Source organism: Dipodomys ordii, unplaced genomic scaffold (assembly GCF_000151885.1).
Source record: "Dipodomys ordii isolate 6190 unplaced genomic scaffold, Dord_2.0 Scaffold38, whole genome shotgun sequence".
Lineage (NCBI taxonomy): Eukaryota > Metazoa > Chordata > Mammalia > Rodentia > Heteromyidae > Dipodomys > Dipodomys ordii.
This window is the reverse complement of record NW_012267254.1, coordinates 1,468,763-1,481,660: the sequence shown is the minus strand read 5'-3', so window position 1 is coordinate 1,481,660 and position 12,898 is coordinate 1,468,763. Positions and strand designations below refer to the sequence as shown.

Genomic DNA, 12,898 nt, shown 5'->3' with positions numbered 1-12,898 from the left:
GTGGTGGTTGTGGTTGTGGTGGTGGTGCTGCTGCTGGTGGTGGTTATGATGCCAGGCACCAATGGCTCATTCCTGTCATCCTGGCTACTCAGAAGGCTGAGATTTGAGAATCGCAGTTCAAAGCCAGCCTGGGCAGAAAAGTTGGTGAGACTTCTCCCCAACTAACCACTCAGGGAAAAAAAAAGTCAGAACTGGAGCTGCGGGGCAAGTGGTTGAGTGCTAGCCTTGAACAAAGGAGTTCAGGGATAGTGCCCAGGCCCTGAGTTCAAACCCCAAGACGGGCACACACATACACGCAGAACAAGAAAAAGAAAAAAAAATAACTCTCTCCCCACGACCTCCGCCCTGGCCCCCCAGCGCCGCGCTAGGTTACCGCAGCTCTGATAGCTCTGCGTAAACTATCCGGCCTTGGGAGGAGGAACTCCAGATGACCAGTCACAACGCAGCCGTCACCGCCCTTGGGAAATGCGGCTTGCGCGGGTCCTGCAGCGGCAGGCGCTAGAACGCCTGCGTCATAGCGGGCAGCGGCGGGCGTGGGTGCCTCCGCCTCGTAGGCCTTTTTACCCCGCTGCATTGTGGGAGTTTGACCTTCACCGCCACCGAGAAGACACGATCGGAGACGCCATGGGAACTTCCACGGATGGTGAGGCTCTCGCTACACACATCCGCTCCCGCTTCCCTAGGTCCTTGTGGAGCGCTTCTTGGGCGCAGTTACCTCCCGAACTCTTGGGTTTTTAGGCCCCAGGGCTTCTCCCCAGAGCGCTGGGCCAATATGGCTGTTACTCCCACCCTGACGTCCCGCTCTGAGCCTCCTAGTCAGGCGCTAACGTTTCCGGCTGGTGTGATCCAGGCGGCAGGCAGTGGAGCATAGTTGCCAACGAGTTCAGGGCTGTCGTTGGGACATCGGGAGTGATGGGCTTTTCAGAACTGCATGATAAAAGAATTTACTGAGATGAGGGAATAGGCGAAATCGAGGTTTAATAGGATGGCATGTAAAAGGAACACAATAGCAGGTCGCTCAGTCTGTAGTTTTTAATACCCCGAGTTACGCTACTTTTGATTGGCTCTTTTTTGGTGGACCTTATTGATTGGCTGTCTCTTTCTGGATTGTGGTTAGCTTTGAATTTCTAGTGGAAAGATCTCAGCTTAGTTTTCAATTCCATCTGGTCTCTTTGGGGAGATCGGCCAATCTCAGCATGTCACCCTGCCCTTGTCCTTTTCTTTCTTTTCTGTCGACTGTGTCTCATTAAAAAAGGTTCTGTGTGTGTGTGTGTGTATGTGTGTGTGTGTGTGTGTGTGACCCCCACTGGGAGATCCTATGCCTCCCATCATATAGAGGTGTAGAGGAAAGGTAGTTGGGTCCCTAGAGCTGTACAGTTCTGAAGAGGTAGGTGCTACTTTAGTGGCAGCAGTTTCTCGAGCCCAAGGGCTACAGGTTTGCACTACACAGTATTGCCACCTGGAGGAATCTTCACGGAAGATTGGGAAAGGCCTACAGATAATGAGATGCTGGCCAACAGGCTTTGAACTAGGAGTGGATTGGAGGTGGGGAGGGGAACCTGGGGACACATTTGAAAAGGAATAGATTAGAATGGAGTAGCCTACTTGGAGGACAATCAGGAAGTGTATTTAGGAGATTTAAGTTCAAACTAATGCAGGATAAGGCAACCGGCAGGCACGAAATGGGCACAATAGAAGGGAAGTCTGTTGGGGGGGGCTGTGGTGTCTTGTCAGCTGGAATGAATTGGAGAGGCTCTGGTTTTATGGGCAGTTGTAAAGAAGATGATCTGTGGACTGAGAGCAGAAATAAGGAAACAGAATGCTTTGGGGAAAGATGGACAGGCATAATGGGCAGCTACACAGAAAACCTGGGAGAAAGGAGGTCCTTTTACATTTGGGAAATGAAAGACTAGATATTGGGCCTAATTTGAGGAGAGGATTACTGGTAACTAACATACATACCCGTGGAGGAACTATTTCTGAAGAGTTGAGGGCCCCTAGGGTCTCCACATTACGGAGTCAAACAATAGGAGGAACAATGACCACCCTATGAAAAGTACAATTTGGGTGATTAGAAAACCTTTCTAAGACTTGGAAAAAATTATATTAAATGAAGTAAGCCTAGCCCAAAGAAACATAGGTCCCTTATTTGCAATAACTAGTACATATGTAGGACAAGTAGAGAAGGTCAAAAGCTATGTACATAAGACCATATAAAATGATGTTAAGCGAAAAGAACCCCAAGATAGGAACACAGATTTTTTTCTTTCTTGCTATTGTTTCTAATGTATTTATAATGTATCATGTGATCTTTTTGTTTCTTTGTATTTTCCTCTCCCACAGTATAACCCCTGTATTTGATGTTGGTGCCCTGCATCTTGTATATACATTTTTCTAATTGGGTCAGGGAAGGGAAAAAACAAAATATTTAAATAGGATACAAGTTGACCCATTGTAACAATGAGATCTACAAGATACTATGTTTCTGGAGAACGGGGCTCTGGTGGCTCACGCTTATAATCCTAGCTACTCAGAAGGCTGAGATCTGAGGATCAGGATTCAAAGCTAGCCTGGGCAGGAAAGTCCATGAGACTCTTATCTCCAATAAACCACTAGAAAACCTGAAGTGGCGCTGTGGCTCAAGTGGTAGAGCGCTATCCTTGAGCTGAAGAGCTGAGGGATAGCGCCCAAGCCCAGAGTTAAAGCCCCACAACTGACAAAAAAAGAAAGAAAGAAAGAAACTCAGGAACAGTGTTCAGGCCCTGAACTTAAGTTCTAGCACTGGCAAAAACAAAAACAAAAGGATAGAAAGTCTGGGAATTACCAGGTACTGGTGGCTCATGCCTGTAATCCTAGCTACTCAGGAGGCTGACATGTGAGGATTGTGGTTCAAAGCCAGTCCAGGCAGCAAAGTCCCAGAGACTCTTGTCTTCAGTAAACCACCAGAAAACCAGAAGTGGTACTGTGGCTCAAGTGGTAGAGCGCTAGCCTTGAGCTGAAGAGCTGAGGGACAGAGCCCAGGCCCAGAATTCAAGTCCCATAATGGACAAAAAAGTATATATATATACATTACACACACACACACACACACATATATATATATATATATATGTGTGTGTGTAATGTATACATAACATTGACCATTTTTTCTTGTTTTTAATCGACCATGTCAGTAATTTTCTTTTGAATGAGCGAGTAGTGATATTAGTCTTTTGTCCTTGAATGTTACCAAGGACCAAATGGTGTTAGCATACATTGGTCACATGAAGGAGTTTCATTGTGATAATAATCCCATACATGTGCACTGTGTACTTTGAGTACCCCTGCTTTATATCGGCATTCCCCTCTACCCCTTTCAAATCGTCATTTCAATTCACATTCTTTTTTTCCTTCAGATGAAGTCATACGGAAGCGTCTCCTAATTGATGGAGATGGAGCAGGTGACGATCGGAGAATTAATCTGCTAGTGAAAAGTTTTGTTAAGTGGTGCAACTCTGGATCCCACGAAGAAGGGTACCTCATTTCTCTGTTGTTTCTGTTTTTATGTAGGAAATTGGGACCTGAACTCAGTATCTTACACTTGGGCTCATTGCCTATTGCTCTACCACCTAAGCCATGCTCTAACCCCGCTTTGTTGTTTATGTATTAGTCCTGTTGTAATTTCATTAAGTTTCTACAATATTTCCTTTGCCTTAAATGCCAACGGAATTAACTTTTGATTAGTCAAAAACAAACTTTATTTTATTTTTTTGTGCCAGTCCTGGGCCTTGAACTCAGAGTCTAGGTGTTATCCCTAGGCTTTTTCACTCAAGGCTAACTCCTCAATACTTGAGCCACAGGTCTACTTCTGGCTTTTTTGCTGGTTAATTGGAGAAGAATGTCAGGCTGGCTTTGAATTGGAATAATCAGATCTCAGTCTCCTGAGTAGGTAGGATTACAGGAGTGAACCACCAGTGCCTGGCACAAACTTAATGGCTTTATTTTATTTTCTTGGGGACAGGGTCTTGCTATGTAGACCAGGCTAGTTTTGAACTTACAATCCTCCTGTCTCAACCTTCCTAGAACTGGGATTACAGGTAAGTGCCACCACAACTGGCTAAGATTGTGTGTGTGTATGTGTGTGTGTGTGTGTGTGTGTGTGTGTGTGTGTGTGTGTCAGTCATAGGGCTTGAACTCTGGGCCTGGGCACTGTCTCTGAGCTCTTCAGCTCAAGGCAAGCACTTTACCACTTGAGCCACAGCACCACTTCCATTTTTCTGGTGGTTAATTGGAGATGAGAGTCTCATGGACTTTCCTGCCTGGGCTTTGAACCACAATCCTCAAATCTCAACCTCCTGAGTACTTAGGATTACAGGCGTGAGCCTCCGGCGCCCAGTGTTATGTATGTGTGTATTTTTAACAGAATTTTTTCTCTCATGTGGATTCACTTTCCACATAAAAGTGATTTATTCAGGAAAATAGTTGTTTAGGTTAAGCCTATTTTGATAAGAATATAGTCTCATCTTGCACTTATAACTAAAATGTTTTATAGCATCAAGTATACCATATTTAAATAAATATAAGGGAGAGTTATTCTAACTATTCTAGTTATTTGAAATATGATTGTCTGAAGACTTGTTATAATTTAATTAGCAAATCTTTCCCTGTCTTATAATCACTGAACTTTAGCAAAAATATTTATCTTCTTTCATTAGATATGGCCAGTACCAACGTATGCTCAGCACCTTGTCTCAATGTGAATTTTCAATGGGCAAAACTTTGCTGGTGTATGATATGAATCTCAGAGAAATGGAAAATTATGAAAAGATTTACAAAGAAATAGGTAAACAAACTTAAAGTAATCAGTTTCTTCCTTTTATTTTAGTAGTCTAAAGGAAAAATGCTAACATTTTTCTTTGGTTAGTAAAAGAATGACAATTAAAATTGTAATAGAATCCAGTAAATGTTAGCTACAGAAAAGGTTATTTGAATATGATACAGTGCTCTGGGTTACAGCTATTTCTCTAATGCCAGTTTCTATTTTGTTTGCAATGAAACTTCAATTTAGAAACACATTTTTAAATTGAAAACATGGAGATTGTATGTGTTGTTCTCATTTTTTTTAAAAAAACCCTTTTTGTTTAGAAGGTAACATTGCTGAAGCACATAAAAAAATTGCTGAGTGCAAAAAGGAGATTCTTCAAGCAAAAAGAATACGGAAGAATCGCCAAGGTAAGGGACTGAGTTTATTGATGTACAAGTGATTTTATTACTGACTGCTGTATTCATTCAGTTTTTAATATTATGAAATAAAATCTCTGTCCAGTGTCCATTTATTTTATGATTAAGAATCAGGAGCCATGTTTAATTCTTAAACTATATTCTTTAAAATAGAGAAGGAAGGCTAAAATGGAGAAGGAACTCTATACTCTGTTTTTTGCTGAATTATATTAATGATCTAATTATTTCTTAGTATTAAACTTTTATTCTCTTCAGATTATTTATTGTTTTATTTCTTTGTCAGTCATGGGGTTTGAACTCAGAACCTGGGCACTGTCCCTGATCTGTTTTGCTCAAGGCTAGTGCTCTACCACTTGGAGCCATAGGCCCACTTCTGGTTTTCTGGTGGCTAATTGGAGATAAGATTGTCACAGATTTTTCTGTCTGGATTGGCTTTGAACCACAATCCTCAGATCTCAGCCTTCTGAGTAGCTACGATTACAGGTGTGAACCACCAGCACTTGGCTTTTCAAATTATTTTTCCTAAAAATGTTATAGTTATTCAGCAAAGGTGATTTTTTTTTTTGTCGGTCGTGGGGCTTGAACTCTGGGCCTGGGCGCTGTCCCTCAGCTCTTCAGCTCAAGGCGAGCGCTCTACCACTTGAGTTACAGCGCCACTTCCGGTTTTCTGGTGGTTTACTGGAGATAGGAGTCTCACGGTCTCTCCTGCCCGGGCTGGCTTTGAACCTCGATCCTCAGATCTCAGCCTCCTGAGTAGCTAGGATTACAGGCGTGAGCCACCAGCGCCCGGCAGCAAAGGTGATTTATATAAATATACTAGAAGTGGGTTTTGTTTGTCGGTTTGTTTAATGGAGCTACTTTTTTTTTCAAAAACAAACCCAGGAAGTTTTTATTAAATACAAAATAAACAAATAATTATAGATTAATTAGTAAGAAAGAGGTTAAACTTTAGTTTTGTTCAAGTCCCTTTTGGTTTTCAATTAAGCGGTGCCATTTGTTTAGTTCATAGAAACTTCTGGAATGCTTTTCTTTTGGGCAATTCTAAGGGGTTGAACTTGGGGCTTTGGAATTGCTAGTGAGGTGCTCTACCACTTGAGCTATGTCCAAAGCCCTTAAAGTGATTTTTAATGAGGGGGGTATATTGCCCTTCCTATAATGTAATTCAGAAAGTGAAATAAAAGCTGTACAATCACAACTTTGGCAATTATATGAAGAGAAAACGTTACTGATTATTTGGTGGTTGTAGGTTTTTATGGCTTAGATTGTTTTGTTCAGTTCTGTTTTTTTTTTATACTTAGCATGTTTCTTTTGTTTTTTGTTTTTTGTTTTTGGTTGGTGTGGGCTTGAACTCTGGGCCTGGGTTCTGTCCCTGAGCTCTTCAGCTCAAGGCAAGCACTCTACCATTTGAGCCACAGCGCTACTTCCAGTTTTCAGAGTGGTTTATTGGACATAAGAGTCTCATGGACTTAACTGCCTGGGCTGGCTTTGAACCATGATCCTCAGATCACTGCCTCCTGAGTAACTAGGATTACAGGCATGAATCACTGGTGCCCAGCTGAGCATGTTTTTTTTTTTTGTAGTGCAAAAAATATCTAAAAAGATCAACTTTATTGAATATGCTGAGTTCTAGGACAATGAACTTCACACTAGTGAACTAATAATTAAGATGGCAATTTTACTTTCTCTTTTTAAATGCTCAATTTAGCCTTCAGGTAAAATGTGCTCTGAGGTTGTATGTGTGGGGTTACTAAGGCTTGAATTCAGGACCTCAAGTGCATACTCAGCTCTCTTGGTCATGGCTAGCACCTCCAGCCCAACTTTTGGCTGGTTACTTGGAGATAGTCTTACAGACTTTTCTGTTCTGACTTGCTTTAAGCTGCAGTCTTATCCAGGATCTGTAAATGAGAAAACAGAAATGGGACCTCAAAGTCCCAGCTTGAAACACTTTGATAAACTCTCCATCTATTACTGTCTTCATTTCTTTATGTACTAGGAAAGTTAGTTGAGGAGATGTATGGTATTATACATTTTATATTAATAGGTGCAGTTCCAAAATAACCCTTTATTGCATAAATATTCTTTTATCTTTTCAGAATATGATGCTTTGGCAAAAGTGATCCAGCGTCATCCAGACAGGCATCAGACATTAAAGTAAGATTAGAGCTTTCAAGAACTAGTCAGTGCTTTTTCATTTTTATAGAAATATGTAATGTGTGTCAAAGGAGTCATATATTCAGTAATATTGTGTGTGTGTGTGTGTGTGTGTGTGTGCGCGCGTGTGTGTGTGTGTGTGTCCTAGGGCTTGAACTCAGGGCTTGAGCACTGTCCCTGAGCTATTTTGCACAAGGTTAGCATTATGTTTTGTGTTTTGTGAAACTTTGGAAGCTGATTTCTTCTTAAGTTGTAAATACATACAATTTTCATTGAAAGTATATATATATATATATTTTTTTTTTTTTTTGCCAGACCAAGGGCTTGAACGGGGAGTCTGGGCATTGTCCTTAAGCTTTTTTGCTCAAAGCTAGCATTCTACCACTTAAGCCTCATCTCCACTTCTTGTTTTTTGGAGATTCCTGCAAGGCTGGCTTCAAACCAAGATCTTCAGATTTCAGCCTCCTGAGTAGCTAGGATTACAGGCTAGGCTATTTTTCAGTATATATTCAAATACTGATGATCTATAGGTCTTTTTCTTTCTCCAACCTTGCTACATATTTGTCTAAAATAAATGCATACAGTGTGCCTCAATAGGAAATACACAAATTCAATATATTCTGTTTTTTTGGTATAATACTAAGTAACAGAAAAAAAAAAACACCAAGGACAAGTATAGTGGCTCATGACAGTAATCCCAGCTACTTATGTGGAGATGGGAAGGATTGCATGACCCCATCTGAACCAACAAGCATTCAAGAGGCATAGGTAGGAAGATCATGTTCTGAAGCCCACCCAGGAAAACACGAGAAAGAGAGATTAGAATGACAGTTCTTTATTTCTTTTTCAAAAAAAGCCTTTATGTTAGTATGACAAAGTGTATCAGTTCTTAGATTTGTTTATTCTCTTAATTTTTTAAATTTAAAGGTATACTTTTGCTGGATGTTGTTGGCTCACACCTATAATCCTAACTACTCAGGAAGCTGAGATCTGAGGATCATAGTTTGAAACCAGTCCAAGCAGGAAAGTCTGTGAGATACTTACCTCCAATTGACCACCAGAAAACTGGAAGTAGTGCCATGGCTCATGGGGTAGAGCACTAGCCTTCAGCACTAAAGCTCACGGACAACCCCTAGACCCCAAGTTCAAGCCCTAAAATCAGCAGAAAAAAAACTGTAGTTTTAATGAAAATCCTGCATATTTAAGAAGAAATAAATCATCAGCTTCCAAGGTGTCACTAAACATAATCAATATTTTTATTTTAATATACTGTTTAATAGCTATAGCATTTGATATTCATTGTAAATTCTCTTCCCCCCAAATATCATAATATAAGAGCATATTTTTTTTTCAGGGAACTAGAGGCTCTGGGAAAAGAATTAGAACATCTTTCACATATTAAAGAAAGTGTTGAAGACAAGGTATTTGTATATGTATGTTAGCATTTTTGTGTTTGTATGTTTATAGATCAATTTATATAATTTTTTTCTTTGTTAATTCAGCTGGAATTGAGACGGAAGCAGTTTCATGTTCTTCTCAGTACTATCCATGAACTTCAGCAAACATTGGAAAGTAAGTAGAAATATTTCAGAACGCATGTTTACGAAGATTTTTAAATGATTGAGGAGTACGATTTTGGAATGTACATGTTGGAGAAAATATAGCTTCCAATTCTGAATAGAAATATAACATCAGAAGCTAAGCATTTGCTTAACTTTCCAAATACATGCAGGAGAGTCTCATTATGTAACAGTATGTAATTGAAGTTCATATCTAGTAGCTTAAGAAAAATCTGGAAAATAGGGAGATTTTCTTGGTTTTCTAAAGTTTATGACTATAAAATAGTTCAGTACCCAGGCAGGAAATTAATGATCACTGTATAAAGAAAATTTGACACCAAGTGAATGGTGGATGCTTAGAAGAACTGAAGACTTAGTCTTCATATTAACTGTAGAAAATTTGAAATTTCTGTTACTTGTTCTCTGGTCGTTTACCTAAAAAAGCCTAAATCTAGATTCTTTTTTTTTGGGGGGGGGTGGGTCATGGGGCTTGAACTCTGGGCCTGGGCGCTAGACCTGCACTCTTCAGCTCAAGGCTAGCACTCTACTGCTTGAGCCATAGCAACATTTCCAGTTTTCTGGTGGTTAATTGGAGACAAGTCTCATGGACTTTTCCTGGTGAGGCTGGCTTCAAACCATGATCCTCAGATCTCAGCCTCCTGAGTAGCTAGGATTACAGGCATGAGCCACCGGCGCTTGGCTCCTAGATTCTTTTTTAGTGAAATTCAAATCTAAATGCAAAATTTAAATTTTGATGAAACTAATAACAAAAACAGTATTTTTATTATTGTCTTTAAGTAGTTGTACAAAAAAGTTCCCATTCTACAAAACAGTATATGAATACAAAGTGTCTGCCAACATTGTCACCCATCCCTCCTAACCCATCCTGTCTCTCACTTTTTTTCTTTTTTCTTTTCTAATGACAATATTTTAAAGGCAAGCCTTTATATGGACTGTTTACAGCTACGGCCTGCCATTTTGCCATATTTGCTTTGAATGTATTAGCTAATAAAAGGTAAAAACATCTACTAGATACCAGTGGCTCATGCCTGTAATCCTAGCTATTCAAGAAGCTGAGATCTGAGGATTGCCACTCAAAGACAGCCCAGGCAGGACAGTCTATGATACTCTTATCTCTAGTTGAGCACCAGAAAGCTAGAAGTGAAGCTGTGGCTCAAGTGTTAAGAGTACTACCCTTTTTGACATAACGACTTGTACATCTCATTGTTGCAATGGGTCCACCTGTATCCCTTGTAAACGATCTTTTTCCCTTCCCCTCCACAAATTATACCAACATCAAATACAGTGAAAGCATGGGTTATACTGTGGGGGAGGGACATACAAAACAACAAAGAAATCATTTTATAAATACGTTAGAAACAATCGCGTGAAAGAAAAAAAAACATTTGAATACTTATCTTGGGGTTCATTTCACCTAACATCAACTTATCTGACCTTTTCTGCTTGTCTCAGATGTATACTAGATATTGCAAATAAGGGAAACCATGGGACCTATGTTTCTTTGGGCCTGGCTTACTTCACCAAATATAATTGTTTCCAAGTCTTTCCATTTCCTAACATGGGGCAATGTCATTCTTTCTAATAGAGGCATAGAATTCCATTGTGTATATATACCACATTTTCTTGAGCCATTCATCTACTGAGGGGCATCTGGGTTGGTTTTGGCTGGGGGGGGGAAGGGAAGGGATGGGAAGGGGAAATAAGGGAGGAGGCAACAGTGCTTGATAAGAAATGTACTCATTATCTTTTTTTTTTTTTGGGTCCAGTCGTGGGGCCTGAACTCTGGGCCTGGGCGCTGTCCCTCAGCTCTTCAGCTCAAGGCTAGTGCTCTACCACTTGAGCCACAATGCCACTTCTGGCTTTTTATCTTTTTGCTTATGTGGTGCTGAGGAATCGAACTCAGGGCCTCATGCATGCAAGGCAAGCGCTCTACCACTGAGCCACCTTCCCAGCCCTGTACTCATTATCTTGCCCATGTAATTGTAACCCCTCTGTATGGTATTTTCACAATAAAAAAAAAGTACTACCCTTGATCCTTGAGCAAAAAATTCTCAGAAACAGAAGCCAAGGGGCTGGGAAGGTGGCTCAGTGGTAGAGCGCTTACCTTGCATGCCTGAGGCCCTGGGTTCAATTCCTCAGCACCACATATGCAAAAAGAAAAAGGCTGGAAGTGACGCTGTGGCTCAAGTGGTAGAGCACTAGCCTTGAGCTGAAGAGCTGAGGGACAGCGCCCAGGCCCAGAGTTTAAGCCCCATGACCGACAAAATAATTGTTTTCATGTATACATTAAACATGAAATTTAGGTGAAGTTAACTAAGGTTTTATATTTCTTTCTTAATTGCAGGTGATGAAAAGCTCTCTGAGGGAGAAGAAGGTGAAGAGACTTTCATGGATATAGAACCTAAGTCATAGACAGGCTAGTCATTCATTCCCAAGGATATTAAAATAGTTACATGACTGGTGTATGTAGAATATATATTCTTGAAATATTTAGTTTTGGCAGTGAAATATTTTGCTTTTTTTGTCGGTTGTGGGGCTTGAACTCTGAGCCTGGCCACTGTCCCTGAGCTCTTCGGCCACTGTCCCTGAGCTCTTCAGCTCAAGGCGAGAGCTCTATGACTTGAGCCACAGCACCACTTCTGGTTTTCTGGTGGTTAATCGGAGATGAGTCTCATGGACTTTCCTGCCTGGACTGGCTTTGAACCACCATCCTCAGATCTCAGCCTCCTTAGTAGCTAGGATTATAGGCATGAGCCACCAGTGCCCAGCTTCGATATTTTGCTTTTAAATATTTACATTTTATTCATATTCACAAAAAGAAAATGATTTTAGTATATATTTGGTTTTATTGAAATGTGGGGTTTTTCTATTATTGTACTGGGGTTCGAGCTTAGGGCTGTGCTTGCTAGTCAGGCACTCAACAATATGAGCTTCAACCCCAGCCTGCATGTTTTATCCCCCTCCCCCACTTGCTTTTTATTGGTATCAGACATTCAATTCAGGACTCTGGGCTACCTGTTCTTACTCAAGCTTTCTTGCTCAAGAGTGAGCCATGCCTCCAGTCCAGAATTTTTTAGTGTTTCACTGAATTTGTAGTTTTCCAGATTTTTTTTTTTTACTCAGGATTGCTTTGAACTGTGATCCAGAGATCTCAGCTTTCTGAGTAAATCAAGTTGCAGTCCTGAACCACCAGCACTCAACTTGTTTTTTAGTCTTGAAAGTAGGAAACAACATGTAGAAATGTTTTAAAGCTGCATGATTTTGTTGCTTAGTACTCTCGGTAGTTTTTAACTGGTAACATTCATTGTTTTATAAAATAAGTTAGACTATAAGAAGGTGGTATTTCTAGTATATACATAAGAAAGTTAAGTCCATGAATAAAACTCCTGGGGGACCATGAACCTATGAAATTATGTGAATGACACTTGTGATCTGTATTCCTTGTGGGGAAAGGTTCCATGATGTTCAGAATCATTGATACAAGGAGAGAAATCTTAAGTATTTTAACTTAAGTGTTAAATACTAATATTAAATTTTGGTATTTAATACTTGCTTTAGTATGTAATACTGGAGAAATGTGGTTATTAAGTGTTTTGTTATGTTTTCTCTCTATGATTCCTTAAAATTCATTTTTAGTAGAAAAATAATGGAATAAAGAGTTGTTGGAGATAACAAGTTTAGATTGTCTTGCATAAATGATATCATAATCATTGTAACAAGTAAGCCAAAGCTGTCATTTGTGATTTTCTGAAGTGTTGGTTGACATGTGCAGTCCTTGGTTAGATTCCATCCTCCATTTATTTTAGATTATGACACTTGAATGAATCATACTTTAATAATGTTCGATTTATAATTTTTTGTGCCAATCCTGGGGCTTGAACTCAGAAGCTGGGTGCTGTCCCTAGCTTTTTTGCTTAAGGCTAGCAGTCTGCCACCTGAACCATATT

General features: G+C 40.2%; 1 protein-coding gene across 1 annotated transcript; it reads left to right on the top strand.

The window, feature by feature from the left end:
- The first annotated feature begins 534 nt into the window (after nucleotides 1-534).
- LOC105986970 (THO complex subunit 7 homolog) lies at nucleotides 535-11,554 on the top strand. The gene is made up of 8 exons (XM_013018107.1): nucleotides 535-643; nucleotides 3,396-3,513; nucleotides 4,695-4,822; nucleotides 5,125-5,211; nucleotides 7,314-7,371; nucleotides 8,726-8,792; nucleotides 8,874-8,943; nucleotides 11,296-11,554. Exons 1-8 carry the CDS (start codon nucleotides 625-627, stop codon nucleotides 11,361-11,363), a joined length of 615 nt encoding a protein of 204 aa, XP_012873561.1. The 5' UTR covers nucleotides 535-624; the 3' UTR covers nucleotides 11,364-11,554.
- Nucleotides 11,555-12,898: the final 1,344 nt, after the last annotated feature.

Coding starts and splice junctions, on each gene's coding strand:
- LOC105986970 (XM_013018107.1), top strand. Junction 3,514..4,694: donor TCTGGATCCCACGAAGAAGG/GTACCTCATTTC, acceptor TTCTTTCATTAG/ATATGGCCAGTACCAACGTA. Junction 8,793..8,873: donor AAGAAAGTGTTGAAGACAAG/GTATTTGTATAT, acceptor TTGTTAATTCAG/CTGGAATTGAGACGGAAGCA.